Source organism: Papio anubis, chromosome 9, assembly GCF_008728515.1.
Source record: "Papio anubis isolate 15944 chromosome 9, Panubis1.0, whole genome shotgun sequence".
NCBI classification, from domain to species: Eukaryota; Metazoa; Chordata; class Mammalia; order Primates; family Cercopithecidae; genus Papio; species Papio anubis.
In genome coordinates, this window is record NC_044984.1 from 43,129,881 (window position 1) to 43,149,648 (window position 19,768).

General features: G+C 44.8%; 1 protein-coding gene and 1 pseudogene across 7 annotated transcripts in view; one reads left to right on the forward strand and one right to left on the reverse strand.

Annotated features, from left to right (window-relative positions):
* Positions 1-19,768, forward strand: part of LOC116268865 — a 58,627-nt pseudogene that overhangs the window by 32,529 nt on the left and 6,330 nt on the right. The window contains exon 3 of one of the 2 annotated variants that reach the window (XR_004176060.1): positions 15,492-16,774. The exons of the other annotated variant lie outside the window; for it this stretch is intronic. The product of XR_004176060.1 is annotated as a 40S ribosomal protein S25 pseudogene, transcript variant X3 (transcript). Of the gene's footprint in view, positions 1-15,491; positions 16,775-19,768 lie in introns of those variants that run through there. 2 annotated transcript variants of the gene reach the window in all.
* On the reverse strand, positions 1,268-14,734 carry ZNF641 (zinc finger protein 641). Of its 5 annotated transcripts, none has more exons than XM_003906286.4 (7): positions 14,606-14,723; positions 13,869-14,041; positions 11,751-11,959; positions 11,098-11,189; positions 9,016-9,145; positions 8,266-8,379; positions 5,815-7,423 (listed from the first exon to the last, which is right to left on the reverse strand). In XM_003906286.4, exons 2-7 carry the CDS (start codon positions 13,883-13,885, stop codon positions 6,669-6,671), a joined length of 1,317 nt encoding a protein of 438 aa, XP_003906335.1. In that variant the 5' UTR covers positions 13,886-14,041; positions 14,606-14,723; the 3' UTR covers positions 5,815-6,668. The 5 variants fall into 5 exon arrangements, with proteins under 5 accessions (XP_003906334.1, XP_003906335.1, XP_031506302.1 ...); XM_031650442.1 differs by having other exon boundaries at positions 13,942-14,041; positions 14,606-14,722; XM_003906285.5 differs by lacking the exon at positions 14,606-14,723 and having other exon boundaries at positions 1,268-7,423; positions 13,869-14,586.

Below are 19,768 nucleotides of genomic sequence, written 5' to 3' on the forward strand. Positions count from 1 at the left end.
GACCCAATTCTTTGCTTTTCTTTTACCTCAACTGCTTAGTGTAATGCTGATCACATCATTGTTGGACTTGAGTTGTAACGAATGTTAGATGTCCTCTAGAACAAATATTCAATGGTTGTTTGAAAAACACTTAACAGAAACAAAAATGTCCTTTTAAAAACATGAAAAGGTCCAATTTAGAAATGCATATTTAAACTATACTACATATTAATACCAAAAAAAATAAAAAGTATTTTTAATCAGATGGGCAAAAATCCAAATGTTTGAGAGCCTACTCTACTGGTAAGGCTGTGGGGAAACAGGCACTCATCTACAGTGTTGGTGGGAGTTTATATCATCCCTGTGCCTGCCAGATTTCTAGCTAGTGGACAGTCGTAGTGGCTGTGTTTCTCTTTTCCCTTTTCTCAATTCCCTTACCTCCTTCCCTTTTTGGTGATGGAAAAGACCAAACTCCAAGTGGCCGAGGGGAAGTAAGAGTGAACACAAGAAAATAAGGAAACTTATGAGGCCCGGGGCAACAAAACAATCTGGCTGGGGTAAGGAAAGCTGCAAGGCATCTGAGGATCATTCATCCCCCAAGCAATAGGCTTGAGGCTTTTTAAGGCAACTCCTGTAGAGGAAGAGCCACGCCTTTGAGTTGCACTCACCACAGGCCCTTCCTGTCCAAGAGGGGAGGCTTTGTCACTGAGTTAATGGACAGTGGCTTCTGACCCTACCTCCACACCTGCTTTCCATGTTTTCTCCCACAACCATTTCCTACCCTACCCTACCCTATCCTCAATCCCAGGAATATCCAATTACTGCGAACATGCCTAAGGGGTCAAGTCGCACTCACTACCGCCACCACTTGGTGGCTCCAGACTTGAGCTCAGCACTCTTAGATCTTCAAGAGTAAGGTCAGCCCTTGCAGGGCCTTAAAACTGAGGGCCTCCTTAAACTCACGTGCTGGGCGATCTCCCTAGTCCTGGCCCTGCTCAGTAGTCTGCTGCTGAAGTGCTCCCTGGGAGTAGACCACCAGCCCAATCCTCCAGCCTCTCCAGGTTGGATCGAGTGTCTGGCTGACTCAGGAGCATATGGGGGCCAGGGCGCCAGAGGGAGGTGGCGAGGCCCAACCTGTTGTGTCTGGAGGCTTATGTTTCAGGCAGTGAGATGAGGTGGTTCTCAGAAGATTCTGCGGCTTATCTTCCCCCGTTCTGTGGTAGTCTTTTTGTCAGGAGCAAAGAGTAGGAATGGAGGGAAAAGTGAAGGAGAAGACCTAGAGAAGAAATAAGTGACACAGCCAACACTTTTATTAAACTGACAGGGACCATAAGTCCCCTGTTGGGTAACCCAAGGAAGTTCACAGTTCATCAGAAGGAACCAATTAAGATAACAGCTAGAAATCTGATAGGCACGGAGCAGTTGGGCTGCATGGCAAGTGGGCATTCATCCCCAGAGTTTCCTGGAATAGGATGCCCAGGTGCCTGGTGGCAAGAGACAAGGCAGGAAAGTGGGGGAGGGCTTGACTGAAGAACACACTGAGAGCAGGAGCAAGGGCCACATTTGATTTCCCAGGCCTGAAATTCCAGTGCCTGGCACATAATAAGGACACAAAAAATTGCTTGTAGAATTAAGAGTTTGATTCTCAGGAGTCACAGGAGACTGGAAGGAAGTAAATTAAAAATGGTGAAAAGTGGAAAACAACTTTGGAAGTTATCTCAAAGGAAGAAGAACGTCTAGGAAATGGAGGGATCAGATTTGGCAGTACTAGGCAGGGTGTGGAGTGGTGGTGGTGTCCTGTGGGGGTGTGTATGAGAAAGGGGCAGAGTGGCGAGGAGGCTGATGAATTGCTATAGCCAAACCAAGAATTTGGAGGATGAGAGTGGGAAGTATGAATTAGTAGGCTTAACGCTGATAGAAAAGAAACTGAACAGTAGGCAGAGGAATAGGTAGTAAGTGGGCTCATGATGGAATAGAATTGGCCAGAAATTTGAAGAGAGAAACTAGAATGGAAGAAGGATGGGGATTGGAGAGAACAAATGCCCTTGGAAAGGCATGTTATTGCTCAGTCAGAACAAGGCAAAACTCAAACAAACAAAAAATCTGAAAAAGAGTAGGAACAAAGAGTAGAGGAAGAATGCTGCCTGTTGGGAAAATGGAGGTGGTGGCAGGAAAGAGGGAGAGCGCATAAGGCCTGGAGTTGAAGAAAGTCTCAGCCTAGGCGTCTAATCTTTTGACCGTGGAGAAGCCCTGTGGGCAGAATTGTAACTGTCAGTTCAGTCTATCCTCATAGGTGCACCTGGGAGAGGAACTGGAGGAGGTAGCAGGGTCAGAGACTGCAAGGCAGGTTCCTCCCCACAGCCTGGATCTGTCAGAATCTTCTAAGCAACAGAAGGCATTTTGGGTACCATGGCTTCATTGGTTACAACCTCTACCTAGTAAGCAGAGTCTGGATTTAAATCTTGCTTGTGTCAAATCTTACTAGAAAAACCTAGTTCCCTCTTATGCCCTGGTTACTCTGATGTTCCTGCTGCCCTTGCCCATAGGGTATGCCAAATCATGGTTAAAAATCCCTTCCATGGCTCCTTGTTGGTCCTTAATCCAATTTTTATGTTGGAAAACATGGGTCCTTAGGGCTTGGCATAGCAGGCCTTACTCTACTTTTGTGCTAGGTGCCCACTCCACCTGCCTTTTATTAGAAGAGCCAGTGAAAAGGTCAAAGCAAAGGGGAAGCATTTCCTTGGATGTCAGTTTTTCCGTTTTACATGGGATTTTCTATCTTTGAGTTGTTTGTTCCTTTCTGTCCTTTCAGATTTCTGGACCCAAGTATCCTCAGTGCCCATATTGGAAGCCCCAGCCCCAATCAATCATAGGGGCTTGGTAGTTGCCCCACCACAGTTTCTGATATTGGTGACTAGCCCCAGTTCTTTTAATGAGTTAAGAGTGGAAGAAGACCTTGCAACTAAGGGGAATGGAACTGAGGTCTAGCCTAGTGAGGCTGCAGAGAATAAACCTGACAACAGGAGTGTGAAGATCCATTTGAAAACAGTGAGGTACCACTGCTTGAAATATGAATCCCCTAGCTAGTGGTTCTCAAACTTTAGCTTATATCACACATCCTGGAAGGCATGTTAAAAGACTGAATGTTGAGCTCCTTCCCAAGTTTCTGATTCAGTTCTCCTCCTGGGGCAGGTGCTAAGAATTTGCATTTCAAACAAGTTTCCAGGTGATATTTATGCTGCTGGCCCAAAGACCAAATTTTGAGAGTCACAGTTTGGTATGGTACACAAGGGAACAGAGGGAAATTTTGCTAGCTGAGGCTCTCTAAGGCTCTAAATAAATGGATTTCACTTTTCTGTTATTGCCCAGCCCCACCCACTCCCATTCAGTGCATTCATCCTAATACAGAGATGGAAAGAACTGGCCTTCTGGCGCCTCTAGGTCTGAGTCAGGACCTGCCCTTTATGGAACTAGGAAACAGTAGTTTGATTGCAGGAATGTTGGAAAGGGAGGAATTTTGTCCCAAATTATCACCTCTTTAGTTCTCTAAAGCCATAACATTACTTTCACAAAGGAAAAGTTTTTCCTTCTACAATGAGAACTACGGCTTAAAGTGTAAATAGCCTTGTGAAAAGCTAACACTTTGGGATACATTATCCCGTGCAAGGAATTCTTTGAAAGATACTATGTTGGGGTGGAAAGGGGAGGATACTCAGAATAGGGTGGAGGCATCACAGATGGAAAAATGTGACAAGTTCCTGAAGATGGATGTCCCTGTTTTACATTTTGCCCAAAGAGAACATAGAGACTCTTTTTAAAGGGGACAGCATAAAACATGAACATTTGAGGCTTATTCCCTGTGGGAAAAATCATCCAAATCTATTCACTCATCTGATAGCTGTTGCTTGTTTTATTTTTCGTCCAAGGGAGGTGGTGCTGGACCGAGGTAGAGAAGACAGCGGTACACCAGAAATAACCCAAAGGATTGCCCCTTCTGTAGAAGGTCGTTAGACTCCATGATGCCTTTCAGCTGGGTGCTATACTTGCACCTAACTCTGGGGGCTTCACTTTCTATCCCTACAATTACTCAAACAGATAAAAGGCTGGACGTTAACATGTAGTTATTAAGAGGCGTGATCTAATAGTAAGGAATACCACTTCCCACAAGTCCTTCAAACAAGATTTATGAGGAGCTGGATTTGTCAGCATGTCAGATCTTTTTGAAACCCAGAGAGTAGAATGTAATCAATACCCTTGTCATAATTAAAGACCAGACTATATCCTTATACACTGATGCCTCTGGTACCTTAATCCTTAAAATATTTAGTGACCCTTGCCTCTTGACACAAATATACAATGACCATTTTAGATCAGGGTAACTCCCTTTCTTTGAAGGCAGTTTAGGGATTCCACAGATAGGCTTTGAACCTGCTAAATGTGTATGGAAAACTGAGTGAATTACAAATGTCTTTTTCTCAAAAGTGCGTTTCTGGTTTCTGTCAGATTCAACAGGTCTGTACCCAAGACATGTTCTGAACCATTGCTTATGCAGAGCTTTTAGTCTTAAAGAGGGAGAGTAAAAGAAGTGGCAGAGTCCAGATTTATCAGAACCCAATGCTTTCTTACTCCCTGGGGCATTTCCTAATACTGATCCTAAAATGCTCCTGATTCTGAGAACCTAGGGCAAGACCTGCCTTACAAAGGCCGGCCATTTTGCCTTACTCATAGGATCATAAACAAGAGAAGTGCATTCCAGGAAGAAGGGAGGCTGCTCAGAGTAGCAGGAGGCAGGGGCCAAGCTGCTCAAGTCACATAAACTCTAAGAAGCCCAGTCAGCAAAAGAAGTCTATCTTCAATTCTAATTGAGTCCAGGACTCTGAGGAGCTCTGATTCACCCAGTTTTTCCTGCAAAAGGCACAGTCACTAAACTAAATTGTTGCAACTCACTTCCTCTTGCCTCTCTGGTTCACTCCACCAATTGTGGTTGCGAAACACATCTTAGGGAAGAAACAATATCTAAGCATTAAAAAGAAAATATCCCACTTTGCTCCTCTTCCTCCCTAACACCAAACTGCTCTTGCATACAAGACGATTTTTAAGTTATAAGATTAACACAATCATTGATAAAGAGAAAAAATGACCAACTAACGATGCTAGAATACTTATGCAAGCCCTAGAGTTAAGGGTCTCAGTGTGGACATCTTTCCAGAAATGGAAGGAAAACCAACCAGAAAGCTCATTACCCTGCATCAGCTGAAAAGCTAAGCCACAGCCATTTCCCCTAAAGTTCTGTTTCTGGGAGAATGAGATCTTCAAGAATAACTCTTGCCCCTTGATGAGGCAAAGTCAAACAAGAGTGATGGCAACAACTTGCAAACATGGTAATTCCTGCTCTAATTTTCCAGCACTTAAAACAAAATCCCCAGTCAATACAAAGTTTCTGTGCCTCTTGCCTGAAATCAACAAGAAACAGCTCACCTCCCCAGACTTTTCTCTGCCCAGTTAAAAGCAATCTGCAGCCCAGAGATTCAGACCTAGATACACACATTCACAACTGTTATTGATCTCAGCAATAACTGGGAAAGCTTTGTACTCAACTCCCACAACTTAACCTGTCATTTAACCCTTTCCACTAGTGCTCCCTAATCAGACTGCTTCCTGTCTTGAAACAGAAACCCATATAATCCCCACTACCCTCATCCCCAGAACACAGCCCCTAGAAAACCTAGCTTGTACAATTTGCACATAGCATGCTCTCTTCAAAGACCCTGCACACAAATACACAAGACACAAAAAGACAGTCAAGAGGAGAGAGGGGTCTGCTCAAGAGGATAATTTTTTTTTTTTTTCTGTGTGGACCTGGGTTATTTGGGGGTATTAGGTCATCTCTTAGCCTTGTAGTGTGATTTCTCAGCTGGATATATGTATGTGCAGGATGAAGGGAGTAGGAATAAGGGGTAAAAAGGTTATTATGTTTTTCAGCAGGTGAGGGTGAGAGGTGTAGATGTATATACTGCTGACTGGGGTAAGGCAGACAGACCCACACAGAAACAAGGCCTGGCCCCGCTGGCTTTCATATGGATAAAAGGAGGGGCTCTGGACGCCTGATCACTAAGTCTCATTTCCTCATTACTCTCTAACCCAGTGTTCACCAGAGTGTTTCATAGTCACCGGTTCTGTGGGATGCAAATAGAAAGGATACTGAGGTCAAATACATTTAGGAAACACTGCATTAATAGAATCTTCAGTTTGGTCTACTGCAGAAATTTTCAGAGCCTTTACTATGCTAAAATGGCCTTTCTCTATATATATAGAGAAAATAGTAACAGTATGCAAAAGTGATACTCAAAATATTTAACAATTGGTATAGCATAGACTCCAACAAATCAGAATGGATTTCAGCCATAAACTGCCAGTACCACTCTCCTCTTGAGAATGGCTCAGGCTGAATATCAGCCCACGTAGGATGCATTGCTTCCCAAAAGTTTTGCCCAAAGAACTCTATTTTTATGTGCTATCTCACAGAACTGGTGAGAAATGCTCTGGCCACTGCTGGGACCTCATCTTTCTAGGGATGGGGTTAGGGCTCATGATTCTGGCCCCTGGGGTTCAGAAGAACGGCAGCCCTGGCAGTGACTCCTAGTAGCACCAGCTGATAGACTTGACCATAGCTGTAGTGGAAACAGATTTCAAAAGACAGATGTTCCTTTGTCCCAGCTGTTCCGGGGACTTTGTCCCTGGTGGGTCAGCAGATGCCTGTCCAGGTGATGTTTTCGGCCAAAGCTCTTCTCACAGCGAGGGCACTGGAAGGGCTTCTCCCCAGTGTGGGTCAGCCAGTGTCTCACAAGGTGGTGCCTTCGGCCAAAGCTCTTCCCACATTCAGTGCACACGTGACACTTTGGCACGGGTGGGGCACGCTGCCGTTTCCTTGTGCCAGGGCTCTCTCCAACCTCTTGGCCCTTGCAGGATTTGCCTTCTGCATGCACTCTCTGGTGGCTGGCCAGATGGGAGTTGCATCGGAAATTCTTACCACACTCAGAGCACCTGCTGGGCTTGTCATGTAGGTGGGTTTTCTGGTGCCTGATGAGGTGATGTCTTCGCCCAAAGCTCTTCTCACACTTGAGGCAGCTGTAGGGCCTCTCCCCAGTGTGTGTTTGTTGATGCCTGGCAAGGTGGGAGCCCCACACAAACTGTTTCCCACATTGGGGGCATGTGTGGGGTCTTAACAGGGAATCCATCTCTGTGCTACACAGCAGGTTTGAGAAGCTGTCTTCCTGAAGAAAAGGGGGCCCCAGGAGCATTCCTCTGGAGCTCCTGTGCATGGAATCCCAGCTCTCATCATGCTCTGGGTTCCAGAGAACAGTATCTTCAGAAACGCTGGATAACATTCTGGGAGGTTCTGCTTCTAGTTCAGGGGTATCCCCCTCATGCTCACTTCCATCTCCTGTGGAGAAGGGGAAATACCAACCCCAAGAGAAGAGTCACAACATTTCCTAAGTCACAAATGAGGTTGTCTGATACCTGCCAGCGCCCAGACTTGACCCCAGAAGGGCTGAGAGAACAGAGTCTAATGTCGTACAAGATAGTGCAACAGATATAGAGGTTAAAGGAGGCAGATTACCCAAGATGGAATCTCAGCTTTCCCACTTAACGTCTCTAAACCTTCATTTCTTCTGTAAAATGGGAAGAAACACCTCTCTCTCAGGTGGTTATAAGATAGATAGCACAGGACCTGCACATAGTTTAAGTACTTAGTAAATGGTATATGCTATTGTTATTATTTATTACCATTATTTATTTACTACTATATATTACTATTAATCAGCATCTTTCTATCTAAGCATAGATGGAGAGGGTTACAGAATGTGCTGCAATTGTCACTGGCTGAATGACAACTGTCAGCAATCCTCAAGGCATTCCTGAAATGGGTTGGAGGTTGACAACAATATCAACAACTAACATTTATTGAGTGCCTATTACGTGCTTGGCACTGTTCTGTTCTAATATTCTAATATATTCGTATATTTAATTTTCACAATAATTCACAGATGAAGAAACCAAAGGGAGTTTTATTATTTTTCAAAGGTCCCACAAGTACAGTCCAGAATTCCAATCCACAAAGTGCCTACTACACCATGCTGCTACGCTCCCTTGCTTTTGAAGAAAAAGATCTCTAAACCTTTCGTCTCTGGAACTCTCTGAGGCAGAGTAGGGATGAGACGAACATGGAATGATGATGCCCTGAACTGTGAAGGAAATGGCTGAAAGCCTATTCTAGGTTCTTACCTGTATATGTGACCCTCAGAATGTCCCTCTCCTCTAAGTCCTGGGGGTCAGGGACCCATTGTTCTTCTCCTCCTTCTAGTTGAGAAAGCATGTCCAGTTTGGGAATTGGAAATCCTGCTCGTGGGGAAGGAAAACAGAGCTGTCAATTAGTTCAACAGCAATTCTATATTTCTGAAACCATCAAACAAAAAACTGTTTCCTATTGTTTGGAACTCTAGACAAAAGAAGGTCAAGAAAGAAACATCTCCCCACCCCAACCTCTTCCCCCACCCATCTCTGTTAAGTCCCTCTTCTCTGCCTAGAAAATCACTCTCCTTCCCAATGAACCTGTTTTCTTCCACTCAGATTTTCCAGCCCAACTGGCCTTTCTGGGCATAACTTCACTTTAGTCCTCCTACAACAGTCCTACCCCCTGCATCCCTGTCTTCCTCTATATGGTTCCCAAGTTTACAAGGACCCGGTTCCGGTTCTCTCTGCTTTGTGAGAACCTCCTAATTCCCAACCAAGAAAAACCTCAAGTTCTGTACTCCACAATTCAGCATCAATTGCTTTTTTATTTATTTATTTTTAATGATGCTTTACTCTCTCATTCTCTTGGGATTGGCCCTAGTGTTCTTTCTCTGGCAGAAGCATAGACAGATTCCCTGCCACAGAAGGGGTTCTAGACAGACACTATCCAATAGCCCTGAAACAGATGGCTCTGTCCTCCCAGAGTATAATCTTCTAGTGGCTGGAGAAGGTCATGCTTACTCAGAGAGACTACTATCCCACAGTTTTCTTGCATGACATATTCTCCATAAAAGTCTGTCTGAGAGGGGTCCAGGCTCCGCCACTCCTCCTGAGAGAAGCACAGTGACACATCCTTGATGGTTACCAGGCCCTGAAACAAAATGTAGCATCTTCTGTCAGCAGCTGTTTTTCAAGGAAAATGTGATTCAGTATGAAAGGCTAATTTAGTAGAGGAGAGAGGGTGAGAAATGATCTGAGAAAAGAGCTGCCCAGAAGTCCCTGGGTAGGGCACACAGTTTTGGTAAAGGGGAAATGAGGAGAGGAGTGAAGGTAGATGGTCAAGGAGTGAGTGAGTGTAATGTTACTGGAGGAATTTCCCAAGTGGGGCCATGAGAAGCTGGAGGCACCACAAACTCATCACCCCCTCTGTTGACAGGTGTCTACTCAGTCACTTCTCCCTGGCCTTACTCTTTTGAAGAAGAAATTGTGTACCATTTCCTCCTCCTTCCACTGGACCTTGCCTTTTCTATCAGCACAAAATGCTACAGATAAAACATTCTTTCTTGCCTCCCTTGCCACAGCATTAAAGATATGAGTTGGCTCACATGATCATCAATGGTATGTTCATCTTATAACTGAATAGAATCTATCCCTTTCCAAGGGGTCATAAGACCCTTGGAAAATTAAATGGAGCCACAAGAAAGGGAATTCTTGAGGTTAGGGTTTTTTGGGGTTTTGTTTGCTTTGTTTTTTGTTTTTTAATTTATTTATTTAGAGACAGAGTCTCACTCTGTCACCCAGGCTGGAGTGCAGTAGCGCAATCTCGGCTCACTGCAACCTCCACCTCCCAAGTTCAAGCGATTCTCCTGCCTCAGCCTCCTGAGTAGCTGGAATTACAGGCACCCACCACTACACCCAGCTATTTTTTTGTATTGTTAGTAGAGACGGGATTTCACCATGTTGCCAGGCTGGTCTCGAACTCCTCACCTCGTGATTCGCCCACCTCGGCCTCCCAAGGTGCTGGGATTACAGGCGTGAGCTACCGTGCCTGGCCATATCTTTATATTTTTAGGCAGCACGGTATGGTGGTTAGGAGCTCAGAATCTGAAGCCAAGTGACTCAGCTTTGCCACTTTCTCACAGCATGACCCTACACAAGTGCCTTAATCACTCCCTGCCCCATTTTCTCATCTGTAAAATTGGATAACTTGAGTTGTTCTCAGAATTACATGAGTTAATATACATAAAGCACCCAGAAAATGGCATACGTGATAAGCACTCTGGGGGTGTACTCCTATTAGTACTAACACTATTATTATTAGCTTTCCACAGCTCTCCTATTGCCTTCTGAATCTAAACCTATTTTCCTCCCAGGTTCTGCCCCTCTTTATATCCTTCTTCCTCTTCTTTTCCGTAAATGTTCCCTCATCCACCCAATCCTTCCACTTTAGGTTCTTCTAAGCTTTCTTCAGGTCCTCTTTTCCTAATCTTTCCAGATTTATTTCCCAAGGGAAGGTAATTATTCTTAAAATCCTCCTGTGGATAACAAACACAGCCATCTATTAAAAACCCTAACCTTGACTAGGCACGGTGGCTCATACCTGTGATCCCAGCACTTTGGGAGGCTGAGGTGGGCAGATCACCTGAGGTCAGCAGTTCAAGACCAGCCTGGCCAACGTGGCAAAACCCTGTCTCTACTAAAAACACAAAAATTAGCCAGGTGTGGTGGCATGTGCCAGTAGCCCAGCTGCTTGGGAGGCTGAAGCAGGAGAATTGCTTGAACCCAGGAGGTGGAGGTTGCAGTGAGCCAAGATCGTACCACTGCACTCCAGCCTGGGCGACACAGTGAGATTCTGTCTCAAAAACAAAAAACAAAGCAAACAAAACCCCAAAAAACCCTAACCTCAAGAATTCCCTTTCTTGTGGCTCCATTTAATTTTCCAAGGGTCTTATGATCCCTTGGAAAGGTATAGATTCTATTCAGTTATAAGATGAACGTACCATTGATGATCATGTGAGCCAACTCATCAATGGGCTGCTGTGAAAGCAATACAAAGGCACCAGTGATGGGACCACAGGAGAGGCCAAGGGAAGCAGAGCTCACCTGTGATCCAGCTGCAAGAAGTGCAGCTGCCATCTCCCAGTCTCCAGTGTTCCCCTCCTGGGGAATTGCAGGAACCCAGGGAGCAGACTGAGCTGATGAGGAGAGAGAAGAAACATTAGAGAATAACTATCTACCCTTTCTCAATAGGGCCTGGGCCCCATTTTAGAGAGGCTTAAGGGCCACAGCTTCTGTATCTATGCCCGCTGGTAAAACTCAAATGCGTAAATGTAGATGAGAAGGCCATCACTCAAAATGTTCTGAAAGGGTATCAGATGGCTTTTAGTTAGACTAGCTATAGTTTGAATTTACAGTACTTGAATGTAATTTTCATCTAGTAAAGTGCAGCTTACTGAGTGAGTTATCCAACAGTAATCAGGTTGCTGTCATTTCCTTCATCTCCCTCATTCAGTATCACTAATTATGCATTTGTATGTGGAGGGAGTAATTATGAAGAAACAAGAGAAGCCCAGTTGCATGGTTTGCTGAATTCAGAAGCCTATTTTGTACCTGTGACCAGGTCTCAAAAAGAATGGGCTGGTCCTGGTAAAGTTTATGCTATTTAGTCCAGGGCAATTTGGAGATTTTTAGACCTACTTCTGGAACAAATATTAGGAGACTACGCACTGTGCTTCCCACACACTGTGGGCTCTCACCCTTCTCCTGAAGGGACTGTGGCTCCTCTTCAAGGTCGCAGCACAGGTGCTCCAGAGGCCCTGGTGCTGTTCTCCATGGCCCCTCTTCCTTGCTTCCCCTTTCCACCTGGGGCTCTGCTCCATCCAGCTGTACATTGATTGATTCCCATCCTGTCCCCAGAGCTGCTGTCTGTTCTGAAAGCATTTTTGCTGCAGACCCAAATTGTGACCTGGAACAAATTCATATCAGCAATGCCCATGAAAATGGGAAAAGAGTGATATTCCTAAGGGAGTTATGAAGAACAGACCCAGGGATAATAGATGAAACTAGATAGGAGGAGCTTGCTGGAAGATGAACTTTAAAAGCTTGATGTGTTCCGATCAACTGAGCCTGCACCAAGCTTCCTGGAGGAACTAAGAAATTGGCAGGTGCTATGTAGCAAAGCCACTAACTGGTATTTTGTGGACCTCATGATGGAAACAGAATACACCTGAAGATTAGAAGTTGTTCATTTAAAAAAAAAGAACTGTCCCAGAAATTCAAAGGCTATCCATTTAATTTCAAGCACATGAAGTACAGGAAAGTAAGCAGTTTGGAAACATACAGGAAGAAATACACATAGACCTGCACTCAACAAGATGGATGTAATCACACAGAAGATTTTCTGCCACAAATCACAGTCTCATCAGTTTAGAATGAAATGATTACTATAGGTAGAAGTCCCAACCAAGGGGTGTATTTGTATCATGAGCACACACCTCTTTCATGAGGCTGAGCCAAAAGGTACCTCACTTGGGACAAGCCTCAACAAAAAGGCAATGAGAACTGGTAGTAAATACGGTAGAAAAACTAGTAACTTGGAAAGCAGGTGTAACACTCCAAAGTAACCCTAACAAGTAAGAGAAATTGTTGGTCAGTGAGGAGTTGAAGTTTAATCAGGAAAAGTAAAAAGGAACAGAAAGAGTTTGAACCAGAGCTGGAAAAGGGGGAAGAAGTACTGCTAACATGACCCAGATGAACAAACCTGTTTGTCAGGCACCAGTCAGATCTCGTTAGAAAAATATATTCAGTTTGAAAGAAGCATATGGAGAAGCCAGGGTGTGTCCATCAGAAGACATGAAAGTCAAGAAAGGGATGGGAAATACAGCCACTGGGAAAGTTAAAAATGTCGGATGTAGTTTTTTCGGTCTGGAGAAGGCTGATGAATGATGTTACTAATGAATAAAAACAGAGGTCCCTTCTATCTCTACATAGGTCAAACAGAAAAAATGGGTCTTGATTGCAAGAGAAGAGATTTAGGTTATTATTATTTTTTAATTATTAATAATCCTGCAGTGTACAAAACCAGAGAGTGGGCTCTTCTTTTTCTTTGGACATCTTAAGAGCAGGATAGATCACACTTCTGTTGTGATAGGGCTTTATGGCAGAGAAATAATCTGAGATCTGAGAATCTCTTTCTGCTTGGCAACATATTTTGGGTATTCTTATTCAATAACCAAACACTCGAGTCCGTGAAAGACTTCCAAGAGCAGTCAGAAACTTGGTAACTATCCTGGCTTACTTACATCCTTTTAATAACATTTGCAAGAACCTTGAAGGCCAGGGTAGGTAATGACAGATGTCAAGTCATCTATTTTCTTGCCTATTTGTCTTTGACAAAAGAGGTAGGTGGGAACCCTAAGCCAATGCACAGGAAAAACAAATTCCCCTTTCATCTCAAAAGTCCAAAGATGGCTCAGGGCCTCATGGGAGCACCCTGGAGGTTTCCTTTTCAGAGACTTTTCATTAGAAAGGAAAATTTTTGCTAAAGCAATGAAGGGAAACTTCCATTTTAGCTCTCTTCTCGGAATTCCAGCTCTGTATCCACTTTTAACACACAAGGCACTAATTCCCCCTCTTCATCCCGAATCTTTCTGGTTCTCTAGCTCCTGTGCAAATCCTCCCTGAAGGCTTTACCTCTAGCTACATATCTGGACACTTGTCTCAAACCCTTTCTCCATCTCCCCCAGGTAGCAGAGTCTCTTAATAGGAAGCCTCTTTCTGTAGAGCCCACTGGGCCAGCTGTTAGCCTTTCTATACCACTGATAGAAATCCGTGGAAGTGCTAGCAAAAATCTCAGCAAAGGATGGGATGGGTACCTGTCCTCAGCCTGCATTTCCTAAGATGTTCACGCAGAGCCAGCACCTGGGCGGTTAAGGTGGTAGCCCTAACCTCGTTTCTCCTGGTTCCAGGATGATCCCATGCCCACTGGAGTCTGCGTTCTAGGGCTTTCATTTCCCCCTTTTCTTCACACATACGGGTAGCAAGGGACCTGCAAAAGGAAGTTTTTGCAGCCAGTGCTGATGAACAGAAAAGGGGCCATGTTATAAAAATGAGTAGCCCAAGGGCACACGGACAAGTTGTGCTCCGTCCATCAGAGAACCCTGGCCCCTGCCACGGGTGGGGCATGGGCGGGACGGGAGCCTGCTCAGGGGTAAGGTTGCTTCTTCCCTCCTTCTTGTCACAGTGCCCCTGGAAAGGGTCAGATTTCAGAGAATCCGAGCAAGGCAGAAGTGGAGCAGGGGAAGTGAGGTCAGAAAACAGGTTTCCCATTAGCTGGGGCATGAGCAAGTGAAGAGAAAGGGAGCCACGGGGTAACCTGTGCGCGAGTGACAGCGGCGGAAGCCCGCAGGGCCTGACAGCTGCGATGGGCACGGGGAGACAGGGCGAGGGGCGGGCACAGAATGTCAGCGGGGCAGACCCCCGGGAAAGGCAGCAACCCGGAAGCCGCGCCGATCCTCCTCCCCGCCCCCATGGGTGACCGAGCCCCCACCCGCCGCCCCGGGAAGCCAGGAGTCCCTCCAGCCGCAGCTCCTTCCAGCCCGGCTCCACTCACCCCCGGTCGGCTTGGCCCGCGGCCCGGTGCCTCCCTCCCGGGCGCCGCCTGCCCCTCCCCTCCGCCCTCCGCTTGCGTCTGGGAGCCGGCGGCCGGCGGAGCCAGAGACAGGCGGAGACGGCGGCCCGGCGGGCGCGGGCGGGGCGGGCACAGGAAATCCCCGCCCGCTTCCGGGGCTCGGCGGCGGCGGAGGCGCGGGGAGTGGGAGGGAGGGGCGTGGGAGGGAGACGCGTGGGAGCGGGGAGGGGCTGCAGCTGAGGCGCCCCCGAATTGGCCGAACCCGGGACCTCCGCGCCCCCTGCCTTGGGGAGGGTACGGCCCGAGGCGCTTGGAGGGCGGTGGGCACCGGGATCGCAGCCTGCCGTGGCCACTTGCCCGCACTCTTGCCAGACTGACCATTTTCCGCTCTGGCTACGGGGCCTCCCACGGAGTTGTGTCCTCAGGGGTTCATCAGTTACCTGGAATTGCATAACGGCCCGATACAGGCCAGACCGAGGCCGAGAGTGGTTTCTCCAGACAAGAGTCTGGAATTCCTCAAGTAGCTTACTCTCTAGTTTTCACAATAGGATAAAGGGCTTGAGAGACACTGAAGAGGAGTCACTTATTCTGCCTAAGGGGAAGTCAGGTTGCTATTTGAAGTAGGCCTTGCGGCTGCTGTCCAATTTGTGGGAGCCGTAGCCGCAGGTGACACGTGAGCTCTCCAAATGTGGCTGGTCTGAACAGAGATGTGTTCGAAGATTTAGAAGATTTAATTTAAAAACTGATATTTTGGGTATATTGGGTTAAATATATTAAAATTAATTTCACTTGGTTTTAACTTTTTAAATGTGGCTACAAATAGTTTTAAAATTACAAATATGGCTTGCATTATATTTCTGTTGGATAGTGCTACCTTGGAGCATTAAGATGGATTTGACTGGAAAAGATGAGAAGGGCCTACAAACAGTGAGTAAACCCATTACTGTTAGAATCTGTTTATAACCTACAAGTCACATTCACGTTCCTTATTTCATCATTACAACAATTTTGAAAAATTTTATTTAGTAGACTTAAAAAATAAGTGACTCACTTAAGGTCATATGTGACAACCATTCCTTTAATACATATTTATTTTCTACATACGCCAGACACTGTAACTAAATGCGGGAAATTAAAGAAAGGATTCACAGTCTGGGGAACCACACGTCAACAAATATTTGCAATAAAACATAGTAGATGCTAAAACAGAGGAATGTACGCTGCACTTGGAGCAAAGAGAAGTGAGCATGTATGCGACGGAGGTCAGAGAAGGCCTCCCTCTGACAGAAATCGTGAGGCAGAGAAGAGTTGGGAGGGCTCTGTAGTGAAAAAGAGGAAAATGCAGTAGACACGCAGTTGGGAAGGGTATAGAGCATATTCTAGGAGCAGATCATGGGGGACGTCGGGGGAGTAGTAGAGCCAGAATTTTATCCCGGGTCTGGAACTAAGTCCAGGGATTCTTTTCACTTATGCTACCACTGGTGATAAATATAAGATGTGTTAATTGGGGTAGGCTAGCAAAAGATGTGTTAATTGGGGTAGGCTAGCAAAACCAGTATCTCGGACCTTGACTCCATAAAGGCTTATGTTCATACAAGTCACAGTGTGGTAACAAGTTGGTTGGGGCCCGAGGGTGGGGTCTGTACTTCTTGCGTTCATTGAAGGACCAGGCTTCTTGCATTTGGTGGTTCTACCATGCCCTGAGGCCTTGGTAATGTAGCCAAATCTGTGGCCCTCAGATAAGGGAGGCTAGCTGTGGTTAACTTGTCAGAGATATTAGGGGCCAGTCCTGGAAGTGCTGTGTATCATTTTCACCCCAATGCCTTAGCGGGAATTTATGCGCATGGTTACATGGCCCCACCCAGCAGGGTGGCTGGGAATAAAGTATGTGTGCCTCCTAGAAAAGGCAATGGGGGCTGGTGGACACAGCCTTGCCTCTGTCACGCAGAGTTAAATTGAACATAACCGAGTACCTAAACCTGACTTTACCTGAAAAGAATGTTTGGAAAGAACCGATAGATATTATAATAGCTCGAACTCTCCTCCACTGTTTTGGGAAACAAATCAGTGTGAGATTGTTTCCTTAAAAAAAAAACAAAACAAAAAAAAGGCCAGGCGCAGTGGCTCACGCCTGTAATTCCAGCACTTTGGGAGGTCGTGGTGGGCGGATCACGAGGTCAGGAGTTCAAAACCAGCCCGGCCAACATAGTGAAACCCCGTCTCTACTAAAAATACAAAAATTAGCTGGGCATGGTGGTGCGTGCCTGTAGTCCCAGCTACTCGGGAGGCTGAGGCAGGAGAATCACCTGAACCCAGGAGGTGGAAGTTGCAGTGAGCGGAAATTGTGCCATTGTACTCCAGCTTGGGCAGCAGAGTGAGACTTCGTCTCAAAAAAAAAAAAAGAGGCTAAATGTATACCATTTCTTTATATCAGAATCTTTTCTTTTTAAAAATAACTTGTAATTTTAAATTTGTGTAGTTACATAATAGGTGAATGTCTTTATGGGGTACACGAGATATTTTGATGCAGGTGTGCGATGCATGATAAGCACATCATGGAAATCAGGTTTCCATCCCCTCAAGCGTTTATCCTTTGTGTCACAAACAATCCAATTATACTCTTTTAGTTACTTTAAAATGTACAGTTATTATTGACAATAGTCACCCTGTTGTTCTATTAAATACTAGGTCTTATTGATTCATTCAAACTATTTTTTGTACCCATTAACCATCCTCACTCTCCCCATTCCCCCATTACCCTTCCCAGCCCCTGGGAAGCATCCTTCTACTCTCTATCTCCAGGGTTTCAATTGTTTTGATTTTTAGATCCTCCAAATAAGTGTGAACTTGTGATGTTTGTCTTTCTGTGTCTGGCTTATTTCACTTAACATAATGACTTTCAGTTCCATCCATGTAGTTGCAAATGACTAAATCTCATTCTTTTTTTATGGCTGAATAGTGCTCCATTGTGTACCACTTATTCTTTTTTTTTATTTTTTTATTTTTATTTTTTTATTTTTTATTTTTATTATACTTTAGGTTCTAGGGTACATGTGCATAACGTGCAGGTTTGTTACATATGTATACTTGTGCCATGTTGGTGTGCTGCACCCATCAACTCATCAGCACCCATCAACTCGTCATTTACATCAGGTATAACTCCCAATGCAATCCCTCCCCCCTCCCCACTCCCCATGATAGGCCCCGGTGTGTGATGTTCCCCTTCCCGAGTCCAGGTGATCTCATTGTTCAGTTCCCACCTATGAGTGAGAACATGCGGTGTTTGGTTTTCTGTTCTTGCGATAGTTTGCTAAGAATGATGGTTTCCATCTGCATCCATGTCCCTACAAAGGACACAAACTCATCCTTTTTTATGGCTGCATAGTATTCCATGGTGTATATGTGCCACATTTTCTTAATCCAGTCTGTCACTGATGGACATTTGGGTTGATTCCAAGTCTTTGCTATTGTGAATAGTGCCGCAATAAACATACGTGTGCATGTGTCTTTATAGCAGCATGATTTATAATCCTTTGGGTATATACCCAGTAATGGGATGGCTGGGTCATATGAAGTACCACTTATTCTTTATTCATTCATCTGTTGATGGACACTTAAATTGCTTCCAAATCTTGGCTATGGTGAATAGAGCTGCAACAAACATGGGAATGCAGGTATCTCTTTGATAAACTGATTTCCTTTCTTTTAGGTATATACCCAGCAGTGGGATTGCTGGATCATATGGGAAGTCAATATTTAGTTTTTTTGAGGAATCTCCAAACTGTTCTCCCTAGTAGTTATACTAATTTATATTCCCACTAGCAGTGTATGAGGGTTCCCTTTTTTCTACATCCTTACCAGAGTTTGCTATTGCCTGTCTTTTGAATATAAGCCTTTTTAACTGGAGTGAGATGATATTTCACTGGAGTCTTGATTTGCATTTCTCTGATGATCAGTAATATTGAGCACCTTCTCATACATCTGTTTTTCATTTGCGTGTATTCTTTTGAGAAATGTCTATTCAAATCTTTTGCCTATTTTTTAACCAGAGTATTAGATTTTTTTCCTATAGAGTTGCTTGAGATCCTTATATATTCTGGTTATTAATCCCTTATCAGATGAGTAGTTTGCAGATATTTTCTCCCATTCTGTGTGTTGTCTTTTCAATTTGTTGATTGCTTCTTTTGCTGTGCAGAAGCTTTTTAACTTGATGTGACCCCGTTTGTCCATTTTTGCTTTGGTTTTCAGTACTTGTACAGAACCTTGTCTTAAACATCACAAGGAATAAATGCAAAATGTCCTTATATTATGCTTTGGTGTGCCATCTCTTTAGTTGTCAATTAACAAACTCTGCAAGGTGTAGATCTGCATGGGTTCAGGGACATTAAGTGAGCCAACAGGCACAATCAGGAATTGAGCCCTAGTCTGACTTCTCACCAGGTGCACCTTTCACCAGAGTGGTACCTTACCTTTTACAGAAATTTTAAGGACAAGTACAAACTCCTATGCAATGTTACAGCAGGGATTAATTAAATATGCATTGAGTAGCAGGCAGATGATTCTATCTTTTTCAGACTTTCTGATGGAGGAGTTTCAAGATCAGCTTTGAAGGTGAAATGTAGGAAGGGCATCCCATATAGCATCAGAAGGCAGAAATGGACATGCTGTGGCATGTTGTGGAATGAAGAACACACATGTGGGGGTGTCGGTCTAGAGTAGAGAAGAAACAGGGAAATTGATAGAACAGTGGATGAAGGTAGTGGATGAATAATTTTTTATTTGCTATATCAGGTGATAGGGAGTCGTTATATTTGTGTTTAAAAGGAAGTGATACACCTGATGGTCCTAATTATATCTTTGTAAGGAGACTTGGTGGTCCTGGGCTGCTCTGTTGATGGAATTCTGGTAACTGGAATGAGTCGGGCACACAGGTGGATTCTAATGTGTGGAAAACAGAGTTCCTTGGGACATAGCAGCATTCTTCCTACAGCTGTTGGTCACAAGTAGATATAGGATATGACTGTGAGAGTGAGTGGCTGCAGTGGTGAACACAATCATTTAAGGTAAAATAAAGCCAAGGAACTGAGAGACTAGAGTGCTAGCAGGGATGGGGTTCAAAATATTTAACTACCACTACTAGCATGG

Excerpts from the sequence above, each read along its gene's own strand:
- ZNF641 (XM_003906285.5), bottom strand. Across the intron at positions 9,146-11,097 it reads TTCTTGCAGCTGGATCACAG|GGCCTGGTAACCATCAAGGA; the intron begins GTGAGCTCTGCT and ends ATTTTGTTTCAG. Across the intron at positions 7,424-8,265 it reads TCTGAGGGTCACATATACAG|GAGATGGAAGTGAGCATGAG; the intron begins GTAAGAACCTAG and ends CCTTCTCCACAG.